The sequence below is a fragment of the Durio zibethinus genome, chromosome 26 (assembly GCF_047325235.1).
Source record: "Durio zibethinus cultivar Kanyao isolate XHJ-2024 chromosome 26, ASM4732523v1, whole genome shotgun sequence".
Taxonomy (NCBI): domain Eukaryota; kingdom Viridiplantae; phylum Streptophyta; class Magnoliopsida; order Malvales; family Malvaceae; genus Durio; species Durio zibethinus.
The window spans coordinates 2,382,783-2,410,097 of NC_143187.1; the positions used below are offsets into that span (position 1 = coordinate 2,382,783).

The 27,315-nt window shown below is 32.4% G+C and overlaps 5 protein-coding genes across 41 annotated transcripts; 2 read left to right on the forward strand and 3 right to left on the reverse strand.

Moving 5' to 3' along the window:
- Window positions 1–340: 340 nt before the first annotated feature.
- UVR3 (DNA photolyase family protein) lies at window positions 341–5,957 on the reverse strand. 4 transcript variants are annotated; one of them, XM_022859128.2, is made up of 14 exons: window positions 5,572–5,956; window positions 5,392–5,463; window positions 5,204–5,284; window positions 4,909–5,088; window positions 4,761–4,832; window positions 3,865–3,951; window positions 3,564–3,662; window positions 3,370–3,453; window positions 2,563–2,649; window positions 2,392–2,463; window positions 2,197–2,310; window positions 1,739–1,826; window positions 1,553–1,648; window positions 341–713 (listed from the first exon to the last, which is right to left on the reverse strand). In XM_022859128.2, exons 1-14 carry the CDS (start codon window positions 5,905–5,907, stop codon window positions 526–528), a joined length of 1,656 nt encoding a protein of 551 aa, XP_022714863.2. In that variant the 5' UTR covers window positions 5,908–5,956; the 3' UTR covers window positions 341–525. The 4 variants fall into 4 exon arrangements, with proteins under 4 accessions (XP_022714863.2, XP_022714865.2, XP_022714866.2 ...); XM_022859130.2 differs by lacking the exon at window positions 3,370–3,453 and having other exon boundaries at window positions 5,572–5,957; XM_022859131.2 differs by lacking the exons at window positions 3,370–3,453; window positions 3,564–3,662 and having other exon boundaries at window positions 5,572–5,939.
- Window positions 5,958–9,056: 3,099 nt separating this feature from the next.
- On the forward strand, window positions 9,057–14,206 carry LOC111274468 (uncharacterized). 9 transcript variants are annotated; one of them, XM_089755798.1, is made up of 6 exons: window positions 9,057–9,544; window positions 9,653–10,156; window positions 10,915–11,052; window positions 11,593–11,694; window positions 11,776–13,917; window positions 14,038–14,206. In XM_089755798.1, the coding sequence occupies exons 1-3, from the start codon at window positions 9,143–9,145 to the stop codon at window positions 10,957–10,959; spliced, it is 951 nt and encodes a 316-aa protein (XP_089611924.1). In that variant the 5' UTR covers window positions 9,057–9,142; the 3' UTR covers window positions 10,960–11,052; window positions 11,593–11,694; window positions 11,776–13,917; window positions 14,038–14,206. The 9 variants fall into 9 exon arrangements, with proteins under 9 accessions (XP_089611924.1, XP_089611925.1, XP_089611926.1 ...); XM_089755799.1 differs by having other exon boundaries at window positions 11,776–12,531; XM_089755800.1 differs by having other exon boundaries at window positions 11,776–11,961.
- On the forward strand, window positions 13,825–20,401 carry LOC111274470 (uncharacterized). 26 transcript variants are annotated; one of them, XR_016334316.1, is made up of 6 exons: window positions 15,127–15,703; window positions 15,793–16,290; window positions 17,057–17,202; window positions 18,580–18,745; window positions 19,182–19,283; window positions 19,815–20,401. XR_016334316.1 is itself a non-coding variant. In XM_089755802.1 (4 exons), exons 3-4 carry the CDS (start codon window positions 15,302–15,304, stop codon window positions 16,393–16,395), a joined length of 1,005 nt encoding a protein of 334 aa, XP_089611928.1. In that variant the 5' UTR covers window positions 13,825–13,917; window positions 14,038–14,084; window positions 14,974–15,301; the 3' UTR covers window positions 16,396–16,418. The 26 variants fall into 26 exon arrangements, 1 of the variants encoding a protein (XP_089611928.1); XR_016334318.1 differs by having other exon boundaries at window positions 19,842–20,401; XR_016334319.1 differs by having other exon boundaries at window positions 18,651–18,745; window positions 19,179–19,283.
- Window positions 19,809–23,310, reverse strand: LOC111274115 (BIIDXI-like protein At5g11420). Its single transcript, XM_022858764.2, has 3 exons — window positions 23,164–23,310; window positions 20,436–20,948; window positions 19,809–20,347 (listed from the first exon to the last, which is right to left on the reverse strand). The coding sequence occupies exons 1-3, from the start codon at window positions 23,231–23,233 to the stop codon at window positions 19,809–19,811; spliced, it is 1,122 nt and encodes a 373-aa protein (XP_022714499.2). The 5' UTR covers window positions 23,234–23,310.
- A 2,882-nt stretch (window positions 23,311–26,192) lies between these two features.
- On the reverse strand, window positions 26,193–26,885 carry LOC111318546 (plant/protein). Its single transcript, XM_022921406.2, has one exon. The coding sequence runs from the start codon at window positions 26,775–26,777 to the stop codon at window positions 26,400–26,402; it is 378 nt and encodes a 125-aa protein (XP_022777141.2). The 5' UTR covers window positions 26,778–26,885; the 3' UTR covers window positions 26,193–26,399.
- Between the last annotated feature and the right edge of the window lie 430 nt (window positions 26,886–27,315).

Sequence of the window (27,315 nt, forward strand, 5' to 3'; positions counted from 1 at the left end):
ATTTCAAATTAATTTTTGATTTTTGATTTTTATTTTTTCATCCCTAATTCCCATGTCAGTAAAGAGTTTACTAAAATTTGTTAGTCCAAATTAAGGAAATTGAGTTAAAAAATTTGAGGAATTGAGAGATTTGTTTTATTTATTTATTTATTTATATTTTTTTTTACAAAAATAAAAAATAGTAAAAAATAGATTCTAAAAGGCATACATCAACTGCACGGAATCATATGCAATATATACTTTTATAATTGATGTTATCAATTTTATAATTAACGTTATTAGATATTGAATATGATAATTAAAGTGAAAATTTTAAAATTTTATAGACAAATCAGTCGACTGTTGAAATTATGATGCAATATTATTTGTCAATTAAAAGGAGAAAATGCATGGTTTTTGGTGGTCTTCCACATACTAGATATATAACATCACAAAGTGCTAGTAAACTGAAATAAGTTCTATGTTGTCTTAACAATCTATAATCTAAAATTGATATTGATGGATGAAACATAATTAAGTTCCAACTCAGTTTATCAGCTTTTGTCTTTTCCTTCTAGGGTTGGGTTCCTGCCCTTCATCTTCATCCTTAGCCAATTTGCTTCCCAACTTCTTTAAATCTTCTTCACTTACGAGTCCTTGCAGTTTCTGGTTAAGTGCATAAGCTTCCCTCATTTTTCTTCTGCATTCTTTGCTCGCGGAATCATGAGAAACCACTGAAATAAATTGCAAGGAAATAAGAAAAGGAGCTTATCCATAAAAGCCATACTGTATGAAGCAGCAAACCTGAAGAAAAATACCAGATTGGCCTATATCATGGCTTTTAAAATGTATTAAACAATCCAAGTTGTTTTTTAAGGCATAGCATTAAATGTATTAATCCAAGTTGTTAATATGATCTATACTGAATTTATAATTTATCTTAATTGGATGCAATCATCTTTGAAAGACAGTGACGGATTCAAGTTTTATTCTCGGAGTGTCCACTTATTATAGTGGATGTTGAGTGCTGGATCTTGGCTGGCTATAGGTTGTGGCTGGGTATTGGATAGTGGCAGAGAATGGAGTGATTAGGGAATTAAAAAAAATGTGTTCAAAGAAAAGTTTTGGGGGTGTCTAAGGAAAATATTTTGGGGTTTTCGAGACAAAATTTCCCTTTAAATTTTCCTATTTTCCAACTTTTGGGAGTGTTCATGGACGCCCTAACGAACCATTTGCATCCGCTACAGTTAATAGGTGGATCTAGCAGGTTTAGGATTCAAATCCCAGCACATGCAACAATTTCCCTATTTTCAGACTATGACTTCTTTTGTAAAAAAAAAAAAATTCATCGCTACAATTACTAAAGAAAGTGAAAATGAGGTGATATCTTACTGAAATTACATGATAAAAAAACATTGTGTGCTAAATAACACTCAAATAACTGATGCCTCCGTATTTGAAAAGGTATGCAAAACTAATGGCCTAAGTTGTAGATTCAACTCTGGGATATGAATAGGGATATTATATTGTTGAGATTGACATCTAACTTATCCCTCATAATGAGATAACGTACCTGGTTTTGGATAATCTCTTCCAATAATGCACTTTGCTTTAGTTTGCACGCTTAGTGGAGCTGTCCATGGCTCATATATATACTCCTTTGGCATGTCTGATATCCGCTAACAACAATCATATGTTAGATATAGCACATGACAGCTTGCCAAGAGATGATGATGAATGGGGTAGAAATTAAATGTACCTTTTAGTACGGGGAGAAAATGCCTAATATAATTACCATTGGGATCGTATTTCCTTCCAAACGATGTAGGGGAATATATGCGGTTATACTGTTGAATACAACAATCATTCAATGTTGAAAGCCCAGTTATGTAAACAGCAAATTTGGCAGCAATTCTAGAGGGAAAATTGTGACTCTAAGAACCTAGATCTCAAACAACTAAGCGACAAATGAAAGATGGAGGCATATAATAGCAAACTAATAATCTACTACCTCAAATTATTTAGCAAATACAGATAAAAAAAATATTGTGATTCTAAACAACCTGATTTGACAATGTAGTATCATGCAGTGAACATATTTAGCACATGCCTAGATCATTCATCAATAAGATAATCCAAACTCGTGTAATTACAGCTACATTTTACCATATATGGTAACGAATTCCTGAAAATTATAAACGTATAGATGCTTCGAACCTGGTAAAAGAATGATGAACACGATAGCCACAGCCAGTTCCCATTATTAATTGCCCAATCTGAATCAATCAGAAGTCTCTCAAAGACATCACGTCCTTTTTCCCAATGAACAAACTAGAAAACGAATGCAATTTTATGTCAAGAGAAAATGGTAGAAAGAAGAAAGATATGTGCTGAAGCATTGAGGTAACATACCAGATCTCCACGAGTAAGGAAACATGCTACACAATGACGTGCAAGATGGTGCATCCAACCCCACTTCCGTAGCTACAGTGACCCATGTTTATAAAATTAAAATGGACATCCAAAATATGACACCAAATGTGCAAAAGATTAGATAGAGGGAGCAAGTTAAGCCACAGAAACCTGGACCATGATAGCATCAATCCAAGGGTAACCTGTTCTAGCTTCCCTCCAAGCAGCTAGGAGTTTGTCATCAACATTCCATGGAATCTGAAATCACAAAATAGCATAGCATCAAAGATTTATTTATAGCTAGTACACATTCCAATACATCATGCCAGTTACAGCTATGCAATGTGGAAACCAATTTCTGCAATATTCAGATTTTATGGATGATAGGTAACACATGGAAAACACTGAATAATTTCAATATAGCCTGAGCTAATCATAATTGAAGAGGTGAGAGAACTTACGAAAAACACTGGGTTCTAAGCAAAGAGAAGTTCATCCTAGAAGAATAAGTTACAATCACAACCATTCTCCTTTTTTTTTTTCTTTTTTTTTTTTAATTTTAAGCACAACCATTCAGAAATCCTGTGCTGGTTTCAATTTAAGGTAAACATAACCAGTTCGTTTGGAACTATAACACAATTTATAGTGAAACAATTCTGGCTATAAAAGAAACACAGCTTGAATGAATACAGAAAAGTGTTGTAAGACTTGCTTCAAACAATTATCATCTAGAGTACTAATATCAGGTAATTTTTAGGCCAACAGCCATGTGATCTAGAGTGTTGGACTCAGTTCCAGTGATGAGGACTCAATCCCTCACAACCTCAAGTACCAAAAAAATGAGGTGGTTTTTATTTATTTTGTTTCCTTTCCTGCTCTTTCTTTTTCTCCATTTCTGAGAGGAAACATGGAGAAAGAAACAAACAGAAGCAGACTTCTGTAAAAATAGGTTTAGTTTAGTACATTAAATGCACTGACCTGCTTGCAAATTTTATTACCCTTCATTTTATCAAAATTAGGAGTTCCAAAGGCCACAGTATAGAAAAATTCACGCCATAGCAACTGCAAAGATCGAATCTAGCAGTCAATTCTTTGAAAGAAAAATGATAGGGGGACTAAACAACAAATAATCTCAACATAGCATGTTGAAGAATAAATAATAGGCAACTGACCTGTCCAACAAGAGAAACAGGTGGTGATGTATGCCTTTTGACATTTTTATAGACATCTTTAAGGCACTGGTAAAAATACCTGGAAGAGAGACAGCCAAACTGCCGAAAGGATCAAAAATAGAGAGCTAACATTTTAAAAAAAAAAAAAAAAGGAAGGGCCAGTATTGCAAATTAATTTATAACCCCCTTCCGTCAACATGCAGGGGTGAAATCTCTTAAAGATTTTTGTCTGCATATTAAAAATTTTTTGCAATCAAAGTTATGCTCCAAGACAATATCAATCAATCTTTTTGTCACTCACTTTCAAGTAAGGTGATAGAACAGTTGTTGCTGGCTTTACATATGCAGAGGGGTCACCCTTAGGTTTCTCAAAATTGGCCACCCATTCCTATAGTAAAAGAAAGTAGTCACATTAATGCAAGTGCTGTAAACAACTCAATTTAAAAAATATTAAAAGAAATAAAACATGGGAAAATCAATAAGATAAGTGAAGGTATTTTGCATGAAATCAGGTTCATTTAATGACAAACCAGAGGGGATTTCACATTTCAGCAGGAACTTACAATTGTCCTCACAAAGCCATTAGAAGGAAAAATACAGATGGACTAATCCCAATTATAACCAGAAGCATCTATATGTTTTCTCGATAGGCACTAACAAATTATAACTTCCTCTCAAGGAGATGAAGAATATCACAATAACAGGAGTGCAGCCAACTCTTTCTCCTCAGATTGATAGACTACATCAGAAACTTGTAAGCAGGCAAGACATTTCACAAGCCTCATATTCACCCAAAACAACTTAAGCGCATGAGACTTATCTAACCTACCAAATGCACCTCTTCTCATCATACATTTCATTATTACCTTAATTAGTCAATTCAAATGGGTTCAACTTTATTACAAGGAACTCACTTAGAAATTAACACAAGCCCTTATTTAAACGTAAAAAGAAAGAAAAAAGTTAACCGAAAGTTTTCCATGGTTGTCACAAAACCACAAAGTAATCTACAAAGGACACTTTAATCTATCATATATCTACATTATGTACTACCAATGGTAAGTCATAGCAGTTGAAAATTGAATTGTAAAACTTTGTCAATTCTGCCATCCAACGAAAGGCTGCCTTTTCTAAAACTTAAATGCCATAATATTGTGATCACTAATTCAATGCTCAGGCCTAAAAGGCACATAATACCTTGTCACTTAGCGATTCTCTCAATCTCCTCAATGCTTCAGACTCACCACCTCTAAAGGGAGTGAATTCATCCTGCACAAGGAATCCCTTCTTTATAAAGAACTCTTTAAAACAAAGCCACATTTCTGAAACATTGACGGCTCCATACCTGATCCTTTTCCACATACCCAAGTTCCTTTAGCGTTGGAACTTGTAAAATCTCACAGCTTCCAACATCCCCAACAGGAGGAATTGAAGAAAGATCAACCGAAAGTGGTGAAGATGCCCACGGGGGTTCACCAGCAAGCTTTAAAAAGGATTGATAATTCAGTGGTGGCCTTCCCCCATTCTTTTGGTAGACATTAGTTGCATTCAGGAAAAGAAGCAATCAATTAGTAGACAATAAATAGCATCCTTGATAGCCAAAAAAATGACACCCTTGACATACCCAACTTCTTGCTTACCTTCTCTATAATATCTGCAGGATTGAAAAGTGTATGACTCACTGGAGAGAAGACCTCGATTCCAGCCGTAGAAGCATAATTCTGTTGAAACAAAGGCAACATTTGATTTGATATAGCACCAATAAATTTGAGAATCTAAAGGAAGGCTAATATAATGATCTTCCCAGAGAAAAAAAATGTAGTCTTACCTTAACTCTATTATCCAAAGCTTGATAATATGGATCAGTGTCATACTCAAAGCAAAGCTTTTTCACATCCCACTGCCAAAAACCCATAACACAAGCAAACATTACTTAAAAAAAAAAAAACTTCTCCATAGTTTTAACTTTTAACCTAACAAAAATATATATTATAAAAGAGTAAATCACCTCTTTTAAGCAGTGAATCAAAACCTGGCTAGGCTCACCCTTCAACACCAACAACCTAGACCCAAGTTTCTTCAAATTTAAGTCAAGGTCATGGAGGCTCTCCAGCAAAAAGCGGATCCTGTTTATGCCCGCACGGGTCGACCCGGGGGAGAACGCATTTGGGTCCGGCTCCATGTAGTGAGGGTCGATCACGAACAAAGGGTAAACATAGTTGGAGCCTCTTGAAGCATACTCGAGCGCCGGGTTGTCGTGGATCCGGAGCCCCTTTCGGAACCATACTAACGAACCCGACCCCGATGGCATGGTCGAATTCAATAGAGAAAGTGGAAGTTTCATGAGACGAGAGAGTTTTTGGACCGTTGGGGTTGTTTGGCGCGTTAAAATGAGGGGTAAAAGAAGAGATGTTGGGTGTAGGATAAGGATGCTTGTGACGTGAGAAGAGGCCTGTTTCTAATTCTGCGCACACGGTACACGTTAGAGATATGTGGTGCAGTTACTGTGTCGCGGTTACTGTGGCGCCACGGCGAGGGTTCTACGGCCTGTTGCTTTTTTGTGGTCAAAAGTCTCCTTTCTAAGTTTTTACCTTTCACTTTTTTTTTTTTTTGAACCTTTTTGAAGTTTTGCGATAAGGCGGATAACAAAATAGAAAACTTATTTAAATCAAAGTGTTTGGTTTAATTAGTTTTTATGTAATCCATTTGGCTTCAGTTCTTAAGTTTAAAAATTTAATTGAATTGTACATTTATTAATATTTTAAATATTTATAGGTTTTATAACATTATAAAATAAATATTATATTTATCTATATAAATTAAAAATAATATAAAAATTACAAAAAAATCAAATTTTTCTAAAATTTACCTACCAAATCCAACCTATCCCAATTGATGGAATTTAGTTTGAATTGATTGGTTAAAAATATTATTTAACTAGTTTTTTTTAACCCGTACAGTGTATGGGATTTTTATTAAATTTTTCATAATTTTAAATTTAATTTTAAATTATTTATCTAGTATATAAGCATATATTTATAAATACTAAGTTATAATTAAATGATATTTTATACATAATATATTACAAATGATATTATTCATCTAAAAAAAATCTAAACTTTTATAAATTTTCAAGAATTATAACAATTTTTTTTCATTAATTTTGTTTTCAATTTATTTACTAAATACTAAAAATTTTGTTACCATTTTTTCTTGTTTGATAAAAAATCAAGAATTAATATTTAAATAGTTAAGATTAATAATTATTTTTATCATAACGTTGATTGGATGGTGTGTATATATATATTTGATTGAACAATAAATCACAATTATTTATTTTGTTACAATAATTTGCTTTTTAATAGTTTTTACTTTTGACATACTTCAAGTAATTATTACACAAATATATTAGGTTAACAATCATTTTTATATATGTCAACAAAATAAAATTTTTTTTAGATAAAAAGGAAACAATAATTTTTTATGCTATGCTTAAAACTTTTTTTTTGCAATATTTTTTTTATTTTTAATTATTTTTAACATAATTGATAATATTTTTTGTGAGTTAGATATAATAATAATCATCATTCTTCTCATATCATCAATTTTAGACAAAAAAATTCAACAATAAAAAATATAGTAAAAAGAAATAGAGAATATAAATTTACATATTAATTTGTCAAAATTAAATATATACAATAATAAAAGTAAATATGTTAATAAATTAACAAATAATAAAAACATTTAAGAAATGAATAAAATAAAAAAATATAATACAAAAAATTAATTATAATCAATCTGAGCAAAATTAAAAAAATTATAGACTAAAGAGAAACAAATAAATTTACCAAATATATAATAAAAAATATTTGAATTATAACATAAATAAAATATTATATTTGTTTTCAAAACAAAAACATATTTTTATTTAATTTTTTTATCAACATTCAAATGTCTCATATTTTTTTATAAAGATGTAAGCTTTTATTACTTTAAAAATATATGCTTTCTAGTCAATAATTTATTAATTTATCGAAAAATATTAAATTTAAATAATCTATTAAATAATTTTTAATTTTTGATAGATTTTTATTTGAATTTAAAAATTATTTTAAATATTAAATTTAAATAATTTATTAAAAAAATTATTTGACAAAAAATAAAATTTTATTAAGTATATATATTTAAAACTGTTATTAAATTTTTAAAAACTATAAATTATGATTTAATATATTTGAATTCAAATCTTATGTAAAATTTTCAATATTAGATAGATATTGATTTTAATTTAAATAATTATAAAAAATTCAATTTAAATAATTTATTAAAAATTTTATTTGATAAATAAAATAATATAAATATTATTCTATATATCATTAAAAAAGATTATCCAACTAAACATCCACATAAACAATTTTAATCATGTAATTTTGTATGTTGTAATATAATATATATATTAGATTCAATTTTTGCAAACCTAAAATTGTAATTTTTATTTAAAATCTCAAATCATTATCAATCTTATTTTGCATTATTTTTAATGATATATTAGGTGAAGAAGTTTATTTTTAATATGTGTTAGGGTTTAGTAAAAATAAGAAATAAAAAAAAAAAAAACATATTCTAATGTAAGTTGATTTCTCCATTAAACGAGTTTGATAAAAAAAAAATTTTAAAAGCGAATCAAGTCTTAACTTGTGTTTGGTTTAATTTATTTTGTAATTATATAATATATATTATTATATATATTTTTATATAATATAAAAAGATAAAGAGTAAAAATTAATTTATACAGTATTTTATGGTTTTAAATTTTGTAATTATTAATTTTAATAAATTAAAAAATAAATTTATTTTTATTTTTACTTCCCTTTAATCTTTTAACTTTATTAAAATCAATAATTAAAAAAATGTAAATTTTTTTAGAATTATACTATATAAGTTGATTTTTTTAAAGATAAATATATAATATTTTAATATAAATATTAAAAGATATTCATATTTTAAATTTAATAAAAAAATATTAAAATTTAAATAAAAATACAATGTTTTTATTTTATTAAAAAGTAGTAGTTATTTAGTTGGGCATGAACGGTACAATTTAATAATATAAGAAAGTTTAGACAGAATTTAAACTTGACTAGTTCTTTATTGTTACATAATTTTATTTTAACTTGTTCTTTATTATTACATAATTTTATTTTAACATTTTGACAATTTTTATTTTGAATGAATTGGTCTACTTGACTAACTTGGAAGACAAGTTTGACTTAGTAAACTTTTAACGTACAATTTTATATTGCTAATAAACCAAAATTACTAAAAAACCAAAAGAAAAGAAAACCGCTTAGCCTAACGCCCGAGGCACTCTTTCTTACCGTCAGATCATTATCATTCCTCATTCCTTTACCGTCCGATCATCAACAGCTCTTCTAAGCCATCTATGAAATCCCTAGCCACCATATAAACCCAAATTCAACATCTGCTCCCAACATATTCCATTTTTTGATTTCGATCACAAAAATTCCATTTAGAAATTTCTTTTTCCATTTCACCGATTCAAGTCAAATTCATCGATCATGAGATTCAAGAAAGGCAGCAAAGTTGAGGTATTGACCAAGAAGGAGGTTCCAACCGGCGCTTGGCGCTGCGCGGAGATTATCTCTGGCAACGGTCATACGTACAGCGTGAAGTACGGTTGGTTTCCGATCACTGGCGACGCGGCGGCGGTGGAAAGAGTCCCTAGGAAAGCGATTAGGCCTTGCCCTCCTCCTATAAACGGGACCGATAATTGGGTTTCTGGTGATGTCGTAGAGGTCTTCGACGAATTGTGTTGGAAGCCGGCGGTGATTGTTAGGGTTTTCGGTGGAAACAACTTTTCGGTTCGGATTCTTGGATCGAATAGCGAACTCAAAGCACATCAATCTCGATTGCGTGTTCGACAATCTTGGGAAGATGGCAATTGGTTCCTTGTTGGAAAGGTAAATTTTTGGAATCCTTTTTTTGTTAAACTATAATTTTAATATTTCTCTTTATGTCTTTTGTTAGATGTTATTGATTCTTACCCTAATTGTTATTTTCGACTTTAGGGTTTGTCAAATTCCACAGGACGGCCGAAAAGGAAAAGATCTTCGATTGGCTTCTCGGATGCTCGTGGGCAGAAGAAGAGGGTGATTGAGAAAGGTAGTATTGGTGTTCAAAGAATAATAATTCGGCTTCCTACGCCTGCCTCTGAAAAGGTAGATGCATTTGTTTCCCCAAATAATATACTGGGTGAAAGATGTATGCCTTCTTCCTTTCATAGAATTGATGATACCATGAGTTGCGCATCATCTGTTGGTAGTTGTAGTGGTTTAGGGAATAATGGTCTTTACTTGTCTCCTAGTTCTGTAACAAACGGTTGTGAAAACTTAGAGGATTATTGTAGTGATGCTGATTCGTATTCTAAAAGGAGATGCGGAGAAGAAGGAAGTTCCTTTTCCACTAGTGTGGAATTGGGAACTGATTTCCATAGGTCGGAGCTACATGCCTATCAACAAGCTCTTGGTGCATTTTATGCTTCTGGGCCTTTGACTTGGGAAGAAGAAGAAAAGGTGACCAATCTACGCCGTTCTCTTAATATTTCAAATGATGAACATTCGAGGGAGCTAAGAAAGTTGAGACATGATGATAATAGGCTTTCTATTAGTTGTTACTAAATTTAAAGAATTACTTTTCTATCTGTTAATGCAGTAGTGTTATGTTTTACTCCAATGATGCTGATATTGTAAAGATACTTGAAAGTTTAAATTTTGTAATTGCTTTAGTAGTTTCTTCTCCTATCTCCATGATAGAGGTTCGTTCTATATTCATTTTTTCCCTTTCTTTTTGTTTTCGCATCTCACCTTGTGCATCTGTGGCATATTGTTGGGTGGATATGCACTTAAATTTCAGCATAGCAAATTCTACCTTCCCTTAGTCAAACTGTTGAGTAACATTAAAATGCAAAGATGTGAATTACATTTTTAGTTGCTGAAACTGATTTCCTAAAATGAATTTGATGTTCCAGTGTTTTCCCACATATTTTTTTCACTATTTTTGTCCTCTAAGATTACTTTGACCTTGTTCATGTTTTTTAAACCCCCCCCCCCCAAAAAAAAAAGACCTTTTTCTTGATCACTAGCCGGGGTCTTGTAAATTCTGATGTGGTGCTGGCTGGTTTATGGATTCTAGCTGGTGTTTTATATATTTTCACTTTTATGTATGTGAAACTGTTCTACATCATCTCATGATGATGGATAGGAATGTTATACTTGCTTTATTTTAGCAGTATATGGCATTAATGTGGAGAAATATCTTGATACTTTCTCAGAATATCTCATGGCCAATGTTGGAGGCATCCATACCTTGCTTCTAAAGCCATTATGGGTTGAGTTTGTCATCTCTTGCAGTTGACCAGGGAGCAACATCCATGGTTTATTGCTAAAGGAGCTCTTAAGCCCTGTTGTTGGTATGAATCATTTCTAAAAATATTTTTCAAAATTTGATTTATTTATGGCAATGCTGGTATAGGTCATTGTATTCCTTGTTGCATATAAAACAAGACAATCTTAAAAGCCGCCCTACAGTTAGTATGTAAATTGATACGTTGCAGTTGAACTTACGGAAAGACAATTCTTTTTTTTTTTTTTTTTAAAGGATACATGAGAATTTAAGTTATAATATAATAGTTGGAAATGGTTTTTATCTCTAGAATGTACATATCCAATAATGGAACAATATGGGTAGGACGATTAATAAACCTCTCTCTCTCTCTCTCTTGTGCAAAAACTTGTAATTTAAATGCTTGAGTATTGACAAGAACATGTTACCATCTTTTAACTGTAAAAATTCAAATTTGGCCGTTTGGGGGCTACATTCTTACTGTCTCTCGGTATAAACAAGTTCATACATTATGATGATTGATGATATTGTTCAAGTTAAATATGCATGGTTACATGCTATGATGAAATGGTGTTCTAACTTCATAGGTGGTTGCTTGATTTGTTAGATGGGTACTTGTAAGTTCCTTCAAAACTCCAAGTTCGAAAATCTTCTCTTGTCCTTGAGAGTAATGTGCTGTAAGAGGTTTCTTCCCCCCTTGCATGATACTGTATGTTTTCAATCCTAATGAATTTTGCATGAAAAAATCCCTGCCGTGGTTAATTTCTACTTTTCCCCTGATAATGTACAGTGGATGCGAATCCATGCTGCGGGTAGCATGAACTTTTCCTCTAATCATGTACACTTGGTGATGCACTGAAAGACTTCTTGAGGAGAAATGTCTGTTTACATATTCATATGTCAGGTTCCTATTCATTGTTATTGAATGCAGCCATCAACTGAAATAGATGCTTCAGTTTATACCTTTTAATACCAGGTAGGTCGTTCCAATTTGTAAGTCTTGTCTGCTATTTGCTGTTCACTCGTTTTATGCTACTTATGGCATTTTTGTTGAGACTAGTGGGAGGTGGTTTAGGATTTTACATCATTTTACTATTTGATAGGGCTGTGCCAAAATATCAAGAAAACAGGCACTGAGCTGTTTAGTTTTTGATAGTCATTATGTTTTCATTACCTGATGTAATTGGAACCGAAGAAATTGGTCTGCTTGTTTTTCTCCATTAGACACGGAAAAAATCCAATTCATTGTTAGCACAAAAAGATCCTAAAAGAAATGCCAAAATTTGGAATTGTTTAGTGGACCAAGCCCAAGCACAATGCTGTGCAAATAAAAGGCCAGGTTCAAATGAATTCATTGTTTAAACTGAGTCCAATGTGAAATGCCACCTGCCCTTCCTGTCTTTCAGCATTCTCCTCCCCCACAAAGTCGTTGCAAACCTCTTAGCTCGGATCTCAGTGGGTTACTCACCCTCAGACTGTCATGCCTCATCGTCATTCTCTTCCCCATGTGCCATGACTTCCTCTTCCAGCCTGCTTCCTTCTTCAAGTTAAGTTATTAACTTTACTTTTTTAAAGCTTTTTGGAATTTGTAACATGTTTTAATTGAACAGTTTGGAATTTCTTCATTTATTTTACAAGAGAAGTAATTGTTTCCTTTCTGTTTTAAATTTTTAGTTCTTGTGTCAAACATGCAGTTTATAAATTTTAACCAAAGGTATATTATGATGCTTGTTTGGATTTGATTAGGGAAACAGTTTTTATACGTAATGCTTGACAGGCAGCTAAACTTTAGTGTGATTTTATTAAAACACTTGATTATTTTGTGGAAAACATACAAGAAGTGATGACTAGATTTTTTTCTGTCTGATTGTAGCTACTAGGCTTCCAAAGCTTTTTCTCTCTTTTGTAGTTTTTGAAATTATTGCCACTGCTTGCTCAAATATTAGATTGAAAAAGCTGAATTTGTGGATTTGGTTAACTATATTCTTTTATGCTATGTTTGGAAAGATGAATTTGAGAGAGTGGCTTGGATTTGATTTGCTATACAGACTGTGAGAATGAAATTTACATGCTATGCACAAATTAGTTAAGATTCAGTATGCCTATACATTTGAACATGTATAACAAGATAATTTCAGATTCACAAATATATAGTTATTTCAAATTCACTACCAAATAGCAATCCATCAAATTTATGAATTTGGAAATAATCATGAAGGTCTGGCCCTATTTGTATGTTCTTTATCATATAATTTATCCTAAATATAAATATAAATTCTTTCTTTTATATGATAAAGACCGAGTGCTTCACCCTTCATTTTATTGATTATGAATGAAACATGAAGCTTTTTTTTTCTTTTTTCATTACAAGTCATTTTTCCTTTTTTTATTAATCTTTTGAGCAAGTTGATTTGAAGAATTTCACGAGTAACGACCATTTCACTGGATATGAAATTTAGTTTTGCATTTATTGTTTTAATTTCATATCATGGAATGTGGATTTGCAGTTGTATGTTTTCATTTAGTTGTGTTAAATTGAAACTGCCAACCCAGAGTTTAACTTAAAAAAAAATTGCCTTGTGGTATGCTGATATGGTTTGGTTCATGTGGAGCCTATTTGGTGACTTGATGTCATTGTTATTATTATTTTGGCCAGCTAGGCGATGTCATTGTAAGTTTGTTACTTTGTTAGAGCTTGTTGTTTCCTTGTTTGGATAATTTTTAAGTTGTGATGTTTGTTTTTGGAAAGCTTAGAAATTTTAGTGGTTGTCAATTAAGTTGTGGTTGTTTTTTCTTTTTCAAGTAATTCATTCACACCAAAAAAAAAGAAAAAAAGAAAAAAAAAGAACTAGAGGATTTGTTTGGTTTGGCCAGTGGCAATTATGGCATGGAAGTTGGCTTCAAAGGTACAGGATATCCTCTCCAAGATACGGTCAGCCCTCTCATTCTTATATACTCCTTTTCTCCTCTTTACATTTTCAGCCCATTACTTAAATTTGAAGTGTTTTTGTTTTACTTTATCAAATCTAATAAGCCAATTGATGCATTGAAGGTGCAATGAAGAATTGGAGACTGTTGAGCCAAGATGCAGTGATGAATGTATGTTATCTATTTTGAACTTTTTCTAAAGCAAGTTGCCTTGTTTCCAATCAAATGCAGTTGATAGAGCTTGAAACTATAATATTTATATTGAAATTTAACATAGTTAATCTTTGTAGTTATTTGGTGATGTATAATATTACATATGACTCATTTTTTATATGAAAATGCTGCATTGGTTAGCGAGGAGCCCAACTTTACGGTTATTTTACCCAAAAAAAGTGCCTTTTTTTTTTTGTTCTTTTTTAAGTAAGAAAAGTAAAAATTGAGTGAAATTTTGATTCAAATATAATGTTAAATTACCAATCTGTTCATAATTTGACATGATTTTGATTAGCACTGGTATGATTTATTTAAGCTCTTTGACCTTTTTATTTTGAATGAATTATATTAGTCTACTAACTTGGGAGACAACTTTGACTCTTTACAAGAATGATGGCTCACTTTTTGACTATATTTTGAATGAATTATTTAAAAACTATTATAAAAAATCTTAGTTTGAATAATATTATGATTGTAAATAATAATAACCATGAAAGATAATAATAGCAATAATAAAATTAAGATAATTATGAGAATATTAATTTTGGATTTTTAATTTTAGTGGTCAAGTAATTTTTGAAAACTTTAAATATTAAAAAATATAATTTATTTATTTAATTAATTATTTCTTATATTTTTAAAGTAATATAATAAATTAAATTCCTGCCTAAGATATTCTTTTATTACTCTTTAGCAAATGTGTTTTAACAAATTTTATACATGAATAAAGACGTGTAAATAAAATAAAAAAGTTCAAAATGAAAATAAATAATATTATAAACAATAAATAAAAATAATAATAGTAGTAGTAATAAAACAAAAATAATTGTTTTTTTTTTTCATTTAGGTCCCCACAATTTTGGTTCGAAACTCGGCAACTTCTTCCAATCTGTTACTAATGGGCTAAACGAAAGCCCAAAGCACTCTCTTCCTTATCGTCCGATCATTGGGATTACCTCATCACCGTCCCATCATCATCAACTGTAATAATCCCTCTAGGAAATCCCCAGCCCATATAAACCCATATTGAAACCTAATTCCCATTGAAACCTAATTCAATATAAACCCATATTGAAACCTAATTCCCAAAACTTCCATTCTTTCATTTCTTTAGGAAAATTTCCATTGAACAATTCTTTTTTCCTTTTCACTTATTCGAATCAAATTCACCGATCATGAGATTCAAGAAAGGTACCAAAGTTGAGGTTTTGATCAAGAAGGAGGTTCCAACCGGCGCTTGGTGCTGCGGCGAGATTATCTCCGGCAATGGCCATACGTACAGCGTGAAGTACGGTTGGTTTCCGATCACTGGCGAGGCGGCGATGGTGGAAAAAGTCCCTAGGAAAACGATTAGGCCTTGCCCTCCTCCTATAAATGGGACGGATGATTGGTTTGCTGGCCATGTCATTGAGGTTTTCGACGAGTTGTGTTGGAAACCGGCAGTGATCGCTAGGGTTTTGGGTGGAAACAACTTTTCTGTTAGGATTATTGGATCGAATAGCGAACTCAAAGCGCATCAATCTCGATTGCGTGTTCGACAATCTTGGCAAGATGGAAACTGGTTCCTGGTTCGAAAGGTATTTTTTTTCGCAATAATTTTAATCTTTTTCTTTATTTTTTTTTATACATTATTGATTTTTACCCTAATCATTATTTTCGACAACAGGTTTCGTCAAGCTCCACTCGATCGCCTAAGAGAAAAAGATCTTCTCTTGGTGATATTGGTGTGCAGAAGAAGAGGGTGATTGACAAAGGTTGTATTGGTGGTAAAAGGATAATAGTTCGGCTTCCTTATCCAGCCTCTGAAAAGGTAGGTGCATTTGTTTCCCCAAATAATGTAGTGGGTGAAAGATGTATGCCTTCTTTCTTTCATAGAATTGATGATACCATGAGTCGCTTATCATCTGTTGGTAGTTGTAGTGGCTTAGGGAATCATGGTGTTAACTTGTCTCCTTGTTCTGTAACAAACGATTGTGAAAACTTAGAGGATTATCGTAGTGATGCTGACTCGAATTCTGAAAGGAGATGTGGAGAAGAAGGAAGTTCTGTTTCCACTAGCGTGGAAGTGGGAATGGATTTCCACAGGTCGGAGTTACATGCCTATCAGCAAACACTTGAGGCATTGTATGCTTCTGGGCCTTTGACTTGGGAAGAAGAATTAAAGGTGACCAATCTACGTTGTACTCTTAATATTTCGAATGATGAACATTTAAGGGAGCTAAGAAGGTTAAGATTTGATGATAATAGGCTTTTGTCTTGTTGTTACTAGATTCAATGAAATGATTTTCTTGATTTGTTGTTACTAGATTTAATGGAATGATTTTCTATCTGGTTATGGAATAGTGTTATGTTTTACACCAATGGTGCTGATATGTAAAGATACTGGTTAGTTTCAATCTTTGTAAATGAATTATTTATTTCATATACTGTCTTTATGTTTGAAGTTTTTATAATGTTTCACGTTTTTTCTTCCTTGCCAATATTGTACATTCCATATGTTATTAGGTGATGTGAATATTAACTCAACAGAGTACAAAGATACTTCTTCTAAGGGATATTGCCGGTAATAGCATTTATGCAAAGAGGTGAAATACACTTTAATGACTGGGAAGGATACTCTAAGATGATTACCACTATAGAAGTTCCCAAGTTCCAGAAACTATAATGTTTATAGCCTGGTTACTCAGTAATATTTATATTCAAGTGTATGCGTCTCTTAATTCATGTTGGACCTTGCTTATGTTCACCAATTTCGTTATTGTAAATTACGGTTCGGTGCTGGTGGGTATAGGGATTCTGGCTGGAATTGTATATATTTGCAGTTTTATATATGTTGTACATCATCTCATGATGGTGGGTATGAATACTATAATTTCTTTATTTCAGCAGTATATGGAATTTTGTTAAGGAATGTCTTGATTCTTTTTCAGAATATCTCATGGCAAATGTTGGGGGCATCCATACCTTGCTTCAAAACTCATAAGCCATGATGGGTTAAGTTTGTCACCTCTTGCTGTTAACCAGCGGGCAACATCCATGGTTTATTCCCTAACGGAATCCTTAAGACCTGCTGTTGGTATGAATTTATGTTCAAAAATATTTTTGAATCTGGAGTTATCTATGAAAATGCTGGTATAGGTCACTGAATCTCTTTTTGCTGATAAATCAAAATAATCCAAAAGATGTCCTTCAGCTTTAGTATGTGAATTGATCTGTTGCTGTTGCTCTTGCAGAAAGATAGTTCTTTTTTTTTTTTTTTTTTTTTGCAAAATACAAGTGAATTCAAGTTTTAATAGCCAGAAATTTCGGTATCTCTGGATTGTGCATTTCCAATAATGGAACATTTTCAGTTGGATAATTAATAGATGGCTCTGAACCTACCTCTGCATCCTCTCTCTCTCTCTCTGTGTGTGCAAAGACTTCTCAGTTTTCATATTAAATGCTTGAGTAGACAAGAATATGTTACCATCTTTGAACCACACAAGATAATATTTGGCCTTCTGGGGATGCATTCTAGCTCTATCATTCTCCGTTTAAACAAGTTTGTGCATTCTGATTATTGATGATATTGGTAAGTTAAAATTTTTATTTACTTAAAATGATCAAATGGTGTTTTAACTTCATATTTGGTTGCTTGATTTTGTTAGATGGGTACTTCTAAGTCTCTTTGATGAACTGCAAGTTTGAAAACCTTCCTGTCCATGAGAGTGTTTGTTGTAAAGAAAATTTTCTTGCACCATATAACACTATTTATTTTCTTTATCATGGATTCTGCATGACAAAAATCCATGCTGCAGTTAACATGTTCTTTTCCTCCTATCATGTACACTGAATGAAAATCCATGTTGTGGGTATTAGGCAAGATAGAAACCTGGTAAAGTCTATAGGAGGAGGGGCAAGGACAGCAATGCAAATATTATAATATGGCAAGATTCTAAAGCCATTATCTACTTAAAGGGAATGTTGGCTGATAATCATTAAGGTGTTTGCTGTCACTTAATAAGGCCCTATCGATCATATTAGGACATTATGAAGATGCTGGCTGTCTTCTAATCTTGTCTATAGCATTTAATCATGACTAACCCTTTATCTACTTGCTGACATTTAATCATGACTACGGCAGGCTGCCCAAACTTTGACTGCCTTTATATTAGGGAGATTTTTGTGTTGTAGTGTTATGTAGAGAGAAATTAATTTTGAATGTTGAACGTGTGATATGCATTCCTAGGCAGTGATTCTATAATCCAAAGTTTGTTTTTTGAAGTTATTGTCTTTCTTGATTTTAGTTTTCATAATTCACCTAAATTCCCTTTTTTTCTTCCTAATTTTTTTTATTGTTTATGTTCATATGTCAATAAAGTTTTTAAGCCTTACATATCCTATTGTTATTGTTTGAACCTAAATTTTAAGTCCTAAATCAGCTTCTATCTTGTCTAAATATGCTGTTTATAAGATCCTACATCAGGGATGCTTGGGGAGACTTGTATGGGTTGATGTTTGATGAGAAGATTGTTGTATATTCAGATTTTGGATCCGTATTCATTGCTGTTGCATGCAGCATGGATTGAAAGAGTTGCTTCAGTCATACCCTTTGGTACTGGGTAGGTTCCATTCAATTGGTAAGTCTTGTTTGCTACTTACATGTGTTATGCGACCTTTGGCATTTTCTTTGAGACTGGGAGAGGGGGTTGGGTGTGGTTTAGGGATTTACATCATTTTACTTTGGGGAAATTGTGCTTCTGTATATTATATGTTACTTAAGTTGTGGAAAAACCTGATGCAATACTTGATATAGATCATAGTTTTTCTAGTGAAGAGTATGGTCAGAAATGTCAAATTTTTATTTATTCTCAAAGTTTTCTACAAACTGATTTATTGAACACCAATCAGTGTTATATGTCTTATGAATATGGTCTAAATGTTTACTCTAGACATGGGTTATCTTAAGCTCCTAATAAACTGTTTCAATTGCAATTTTGTTGTTTAAATATAATTCTGCTGGTTAAAATAGAACATTCTGTTGTGCTCCGTTCTGCCTTTTCTGATATTTAGCAGCACAAGGACCAGGAGCATACTTCCTTCTGACTAAAGCTGGAATCGTCGAGGCTTGAGCATATTGATGTTACCAATATCATCTAATTGTAAATTAAAGATGTGGTAACTTACTTTTGCTATGGGATGTTGGAGATTGTAATTCTATAATTACTAGTATCATTGGATCTTGAATCTTGATCGAAAAAATTTATGTCTTTGGAAATTTTTTTAATAGAATGATTTTCTACTTTTTTTTTTTTTGGTAATGACTGAATCTGTCTTGTTGAATCTTCTTGATCTGATTTGTGTCGAGTTTGACGGTCTAAGTCAAGACTATTAAAAGTTGAACTGTAAAACGAATTTACAAAATGGGGAATTTCTCTTTTGATTTAGGTATAAGAAAAAAACAGGGAAACTAAAGTTGCACTGTAGATAAACCTGTATAAAATGGAGTAAGAGGCAATTTTAAATTAAAATAGTTTACTTTATTGAAAAAAATTGGCTCTTACCATTTAATTTCATTTAATGAAAATAGATATTTGCTTTTGTTTCATCGGTTCCTAAAGTATAGAACGATATAACCCCCTAAATGGATTAATCAAGCACGTTAGTTTGTTGCATAAGCAATGCAAATCATTTTTAAATATTTTACAGATGATGTAATTTTCGGACCCTAAGCAGCTTAACATCATCCAACACCGGTCCACAAAGAGAACCCGTGTTATCACTTTTCGTGGTGTAAAATGTGCTATAGAACATAACCCTAGTTCGAGTCGACTCTGCCTTGAATGGAAGTGTAGCTCGCTTGAATCCTCCTTTCCCCTTGGAGACATATGGGACCTTGACGGTGTTCTTGCCTGCAAATGCTTCTACCACCATGGAACCTTCACATGCATTGTTAGCATCACCTACAGCAAATGAGAGGACATAGCTTCTACCAGTTGTGGTCTTAACGATTTGTGAAAGTGCACTTTCTTTTCCGGCTATGAGTTCAATGGCTCGTTCGCCCTCTGGAACTGAGAAATGTTCACTGTCAATGTACTTAACGGCTTTGAGGGAGTCAATTATCCAGCCTGGTAAAGGACTGTGATCATCTTCAATGTGGGGTGGAATTATTACTCCTTCTGAAGTTGGTTCTTTGAAGACATAAGGGCCTTCTTCAAAATTTCCATTCTTTAGTAGATTGACTGCAAATGTTGAATCGAACAAGTTAGTTATGCAGATATCAAACATTATGAATTGATCGTGTTTATTTTATTTATATGTCGACATTACCTCCGGTGCGTTTAGGAGGGTTCAAGGTCTTCAATGTGACAGAATCAATAAGAGGACCGCAAGCTGCATCCTCCTCCACACCTGGATTATGTATTGAAATGTCAATTACAGGCTCACTTGCCAAGAAAGCCCATGCATATGAATCCCATCCATTGCTGCTATACATTGTTTGAATTGGAAATAAACCATAGTCGTTTTTCTTGTAGTTCGGTGAAACTGACACGTTCAGTTTTTCCTCTTGAGCACATGTGCGAGCTGCGCTGAAGGTTAGAGAGTAAGACAAGCCCTTAATCACCTCAATCTTCTGCTTAATCCGGGCCTCATTGCCTAACCTAACTGCAAAGGCTCCCTCGGGTACAATTAGCAGCATGTCACCTTGCTTTTGACCTGACTTGATGTACTCAACATAGCCTGAAATTTCCCAGTTGGGTATTGCCTTGGGGCTCATCACTTTTGTTCCGTTCAATTCTGATGGCTTTGGCCCAGACTCGAAGTTTCCATTTGGCAATAAACCTGAAAATTTTTAATCACCAAATTTAGATCCATCAGCAATTTCATATTCAAAGATCTATTGTCATCACATGTTCTGTACAAAGACCATGTGAGAAAGAAGAATGGGTGACATTTTAGTCATCTTTGGACCCACAAACATGGCTTAAATTACTTATATAGTACAAAACTGACATGTTAAATTTGATCGATCCTTCAGCGGCCATTGAATGACAGACAACTTATTTATAGCAAATATTATTCTATTGCTGCAAGGACATGCTCCCTCTAGGCTTCATTTACTTCAAGGCGGTCCTGATGAGTATAGATCCAGACCGTCAAAGAATCTACAAGGGACTTTAACCCTTATCTAAGAGGCAGTTTCCTTATAAAAACCAATCCTGACTGTTTGATTAATGCAGCATCTTAAGGTTGAGATTCTCCTTCAAAAGGAAAAGTTTTCTGATCGATATTTTGCCTATAATATTCATTGCAGTTCATGAATTCAACAACCATGCACATGCACATCAATGCAGTTTTTCACTTGTCCTGGGCCGTAGCTGTATAAAATGACAATATTTTATAGAATGAGAAGGAAATGTACTGAGTTAGATAGTAAAGTAGAAACTGGGACATTGGAGTGGCATTGTGGTCATTTAGTAAGGCTTGATGTCTGCCAATGCATGCCTTGTTAAGTTGCTATGGAAATTGTGCAAACCGATCTGGGTTTCACGTGGCCGAAGGCTGCATGTATAGCATGTAAATTATTATGCCTTTCTATGACAGCGAATCTTTTATTATATTCACCTGAATATTTCAGTGGGCAGCACCTTTCGATTAATAACTCAATGCCAGCTAAATATGAGACAGCCAAACGTAAAAGTTAGATTTATGTCAAGGAGGAGCCAACTGGCTGGCTAGCTAAACCTAAAAGCTTTGTTTATAGTTGTATCTAAGTTTGCCTTTTAAGATTAAATCTCTAATTACCGTTCAAATGAAACCTAAATCAGATAAATAACAGACAATCACAACTTAAATCACACTATTCATGCTTACATTGACACTATCAACCAATAATAAACAAAATAATTGCTTTAAAGACACTTATTAAGATTATTATTTAAAGAAATGTTTTTATTTAATTTATTAAAAATTATCATATTATTTGTAATAAAAGAATTACTATCACATTACTAAGTAATTAATACTATTATTATAATTAATATAAAAACTAATTCCCCCGACACTCGAAAGCAAATCTTGAAGCGCCACAACATATTAAAACCCTATTCCTCGATGAAAACAAATACTACTAGAATTATAGAACTATATACGGAATGATCCATGTGGTTTCATAATGTCTCGCCAACTTTCCTGAGTGTCAATTAATAGAGTAGCTCTGAAATTGGAAGCTTAGGGCGGGAAATACGAGAAAAGGTTGGAACTGACTAGACCTACACGCATTTACGGTATCTTTCCTAGAAGCTAAATTTATTGCTCTCGGAACAAGTAGATGAACCTAATTACTTCGACGGTGAAATTTTTAATTTTTGTACGTAAAGTTAATATATATTTTTAAAATATAAAAATTAGTTAAAAATAATATATATTGTCAGTTATTTAATTTTATTTGTAAAATTAAAAAAAATTATAATAACAATATATATTAAAAAAAAATCATTTTAACTTTATAGAACTCCATATTTTAATAAAGGCGAATAAATCATTTGGATTAAACACAAGTGCATTAAAGGCTTCTTCTTCCTCTTCAACTCCTATAGCATTAATATACCATAGCCCGGAAAGGAAATATTTAATTTACGAAATGTTATTGCTAAAGAGTGATACCAACTTAAAGATTGAAATTATTTCATACTTAGTACACATATATAAATTTTAATTCTTTGTTTTCAATTACCATATGTATTTTTATAGGTTACAAAATACAAACATTCATTCATTTACTATGTGAGTTCAATTGCACTTAAAGAACTAAAAACCCTAACTTTCTAAGTGGAGAAAAGGACATAGTTTACTCAATAAATGGCGAGCAGAGACATCCATGGAGATTGGAGAAGCAAGCTTTGGAATCAAAATCTTGTAAACAGCTGGTTCCAATATGTGAGTAGTGATAATAAGATATAAACCTTTTTTTTTTTCTTTTATTAATGCAAACTACAACCAAAGCAAGAAGAAGGTACTGCAAGTAAGCTGAAAACATAGATTTTTTAGAGCTTACCATCTTTGACAGACGAGGCTAATTGAGAAGTGGCGCAAAGTAGCAATAAGAACACTGCGATCCTCTGCATTGTATTAATTTGTAAAGGAAACAGAGATGGAAGGTAGGAGATTAAGAGGGAATTTGGATGGAAATCACTCAGTGGCAGTGTGGGCTTTTATGTGCTTAGCTCTAAAAGAAAGCCATTAGTATTTACTAAAACCACATGAGTGCCACTGGAAGAATCCCATGCACATTTTATTCGAGTTACCTATGAATTCATTTATTATCGATTGATTTTAAGTTAAATGCTCTTATCCGACTTTATATCTTTCATTTTCACCTTCTAATAATACTTCAAGTTGCAAGAGTAGTGTTTGCTAAGAAATACATATTATATAGTTTGTTTTTATATGTAGCATATGATTTGTTTGTATAACATATAGTTCCATAATTTGAGGGGTCCTAATTGCTTGTTTGAATAGAAATATTAATTGCTTGGGGGTTTTTTTTTAATAATGAAACGTAATTTAGATGCATGAGTGCGCAAAATGATTCCAGATTTGGTGTTCTTATTGATATGGTGGACGTTGAGGACAAGATATTCAAAACCACATGGATTTATGGAAAACTGTTGCCTTGTCGGTTAAGGGCTAACTAATATAATTTTAAAACAAAAGAACAAATATAATATAGCCAAAAAAATGATAAAAATGCTTTTGAGAAAGGCACATGACTGAAGGAAGAGTTAGCCCTTGAGTTGATTTAAATTTGGTTGTCGAGCCAATTAATTTGTGAGCTAAAAAAAAGGGCAAAATTCAGATCTTAACCCTAGCAAACCATGTGCAATTGCAAGTGAGAATTTTGATTGAGTTTGCCTTCATTCGATTAGTTTAATAGTTTTTCTTTTGCTTCTATTCCCCGTTGGTCGCCAATAATTCTACAGTTTATTTTTGTTGACACGTGCATGAAGAGTGCGGGAATGGGGCTAAGAGATAAGTTACATTTTTATTACTTGATAAAAACAAAAACCTTAATGATAACAAGCATCTTCGACAAAAACCCTTTTTATTGCTTGATGAAATCAATATTTGGTGCTAATTAAAGGGTTTTGCAGGGTATAATCTTGGTCCTAATCCCTTAGTTGCTTTGTTTCTTGTCATAAAATATGTTCTTATATTATTCACATTTTCTGGATTGATCATCCTCATGCAGTTCAATATTTTAATCTGATCAAGTTTGCTTGACGCAAGTGATTGATAAAAGGTCCTCTGACAAAATTTTGGCTCAGCTCAATTCGGCAGGAATATATAGTTTGCATTTTCCTCTCTGACGAGGGTCAGGGATTAGATCTGAAGAAAATAACTAAATTTCCAGAAGTAAAATATATGTGGCCTAGCAACGGTGATACAGCATATGACATTGTGAATTATATAAAAAGCAAGGGCAAAAACTTTGGCATGTAGCTAATTGATTCTTATACACAGGAATCATCGGTGAAAGTATGCACAATCTTGTGATTTTAACTGATCAGTTGTTTGGATGATTAATGGATAGTTAATCTTTTATTATTAATAAGAATCAAACTAAATCAAGTTTATTGAAGTGGCCAACTCTAAAAATAGGTTGAACGGCTCGTCTCTTTTGCTATTTCTCGCTCTATTTTTCATGCGGGTAGCTAGGAATAGAAAGAAGAATATACTTGTTCTGCCCATTAACACAGTCCAAATGTTGATTAATTTTTAAATTAGTTAACATATCATTAAAATTAACGTTTGAAGTTTCGGATTTTAAAAAATTCATATAATATTATTTTCAGACAGATGAAAATATTTTGATTTCTTGTTTTTTTTTTCATTTTAATAATTTTGATTCTAAATCAAAATCGGCCGGTTTTGGTTTCAATTTCAAGCTTTTCTGTTTTGGGCTGTATTATTTTCCATAAAAGTCAGGAATAAATTTTTTTTTTTTTACCCCAAATCCACTAACCATAGATTGCACATGATATTTATGTGCAGATTTTAAAAAATTACTCAAAATTTTTATCTTTCAAACGTGGCCTACACATGATATAATTATATTGGCTAATTAATGCCATGTAAGTGTAACAAGCTGGTTAACAATCCAGAAATTAACCAATGACATCTTGTTTCAATGGCAAGAAAAAAATCTTTAAATCTTGAAATTTCATATTCAAATCCCAATAAATATGATTTCGTTTAATTAAATACGGATTTGATTTATTCATTGGATGATACTGTTAAATATTGCTTTATTATGATTTCCACTAATACATATAATTCATTAAAAAATTTTAAATTTTAGCCTAAAAAGTGGTATCCGTTTGAATTGCCGGGGACGTGAATGTTCATGAAACAAATTGCATAATTCTTAAGTAGTTCATTTTGCTATAATTCGGATGATATACGTGTAATAACCTCTTTTAAGAATTAGAGGAAAACAAAATGATAAACTAAATACAATTGTGTTAAAATTAAAGACCAAACATCAATACACGTATAATTGTTAAAATTTTGTACTTTAATTATACGTTTAGTACTTTAATTATAACCCACTATTTATATTAAAATTTAAAAATTCCTAATTAGATCAAAAAATAAAGTTTGAATACCTAATTGTTAATTTTTAAATTTTAGATATCATAATAGGAATTTGACTATGTCTTGAATATCACATGAAAATTCATGCATATTATTCATGCAATTAAAATTTTTTTTATTTTAATCATTTTAAGATATTATTTATTTTTATATAAAAAGTACTACTGCTTATTAACATTCCTTTAAACAAAAGGAAAAGGGAAAAGAATTTATCTAATTTTTTTAGTTCACTCTAAAAACTTGGTATTCTATTTCTAATTCTAATGATCTCATAAATATAATCACAATGCTGACGTGGAATGATATAAGTAGATCCTGATTATCATAAAAAAGTCCAGCCCTCCACGTATCAAAGAGGACGAGGGTTGGGGGTCCCCAGCATAGACGATGGAAGAAGTTCACAAACACATGAAATCAGAAGAACAAAGCTAAAAAAAAGGAGAATGCATCACACCGATCATTAATGATCCAACGGTCTAAAATCAATATTACAAAGCAGAATCAACTGTCTGTCTTCAAACCTGACACAAACGTTACCCAGAATTCCGACGAACTTAAAAAACAACGTAGGATTTTACATAGGTTTCCATTTCGACAATTTATTTTTATCCTTACCCGATAATTATTAGCCTTCAATCACTTCTCGGGCCAAACCGAGATATCGGACGCCAGACGAGAGGCGATCGCTGAGTGGTACATGATATCGTGAAACGACGAATTCTCCATCGTCTTCCTTCGAAGTTGCTTCGCTTTCTCCTCGGTGAAGCATCCGAGCGAGTATCTGGATCTGGATCGACCCGGATCTGACTCTGAATCGGAAACGCCCGTCTTTCTCTCCGACGTGTTGCGGACATTGCCATCGTTAAGGTAATCGGGGTTGGAAGACCACCCGAAGAGAGGGGTCCACCAGGAGGAAGAGGAAGCGGGTTTTCTACGACTTGGGTCGGGCTTTTTAAGTGATTCGGACGAGGCACGGATTGGAGTTGAGAGAGAGCATGCGAGAGCCATCGCCATGAAAAACAGACAATTTTTCAAAGATGAAAGTGTTGGTAAATGAACAGAAAAACTTTTCCACTATTTGTTTTTCGGTATGGAGATTAGGGAGAGTTATCCTCTACCGTTTACAACGTTCGGCTCTTTGGGACATTTTACAATGTGAGGGTATTTTGGGGACATCATTTAATGTTAGGCCATTAACGAGGTAGGTTACATAGATTTTACCATAGGGACCGATGTAGGAGATTATGTAAGATTGGTAAAGTTCAGGGAACTGGATAAGATAGGACATGGAGGGCATGCGAGAGTGCGCTGGAGGTACTTTTTCTTTTTTTTTTTTTAATTTATTTAGTGTTTTTTTGGTTTTGAGGATAATGATAATGAGAATTTTGGATGTATTTGTGCACTTTTTTAAGGCAAGTTGTCACAGAAAAGTGCAAGTGGGGACTTGACGGAATCGTCAAGGAAGGGATATTTTTGCCCTCCTAATTTTTTTATTAATTTATAATTTTAAAAAAATATTTCCTATCATTTATGAATTAACATTTATTTTTAA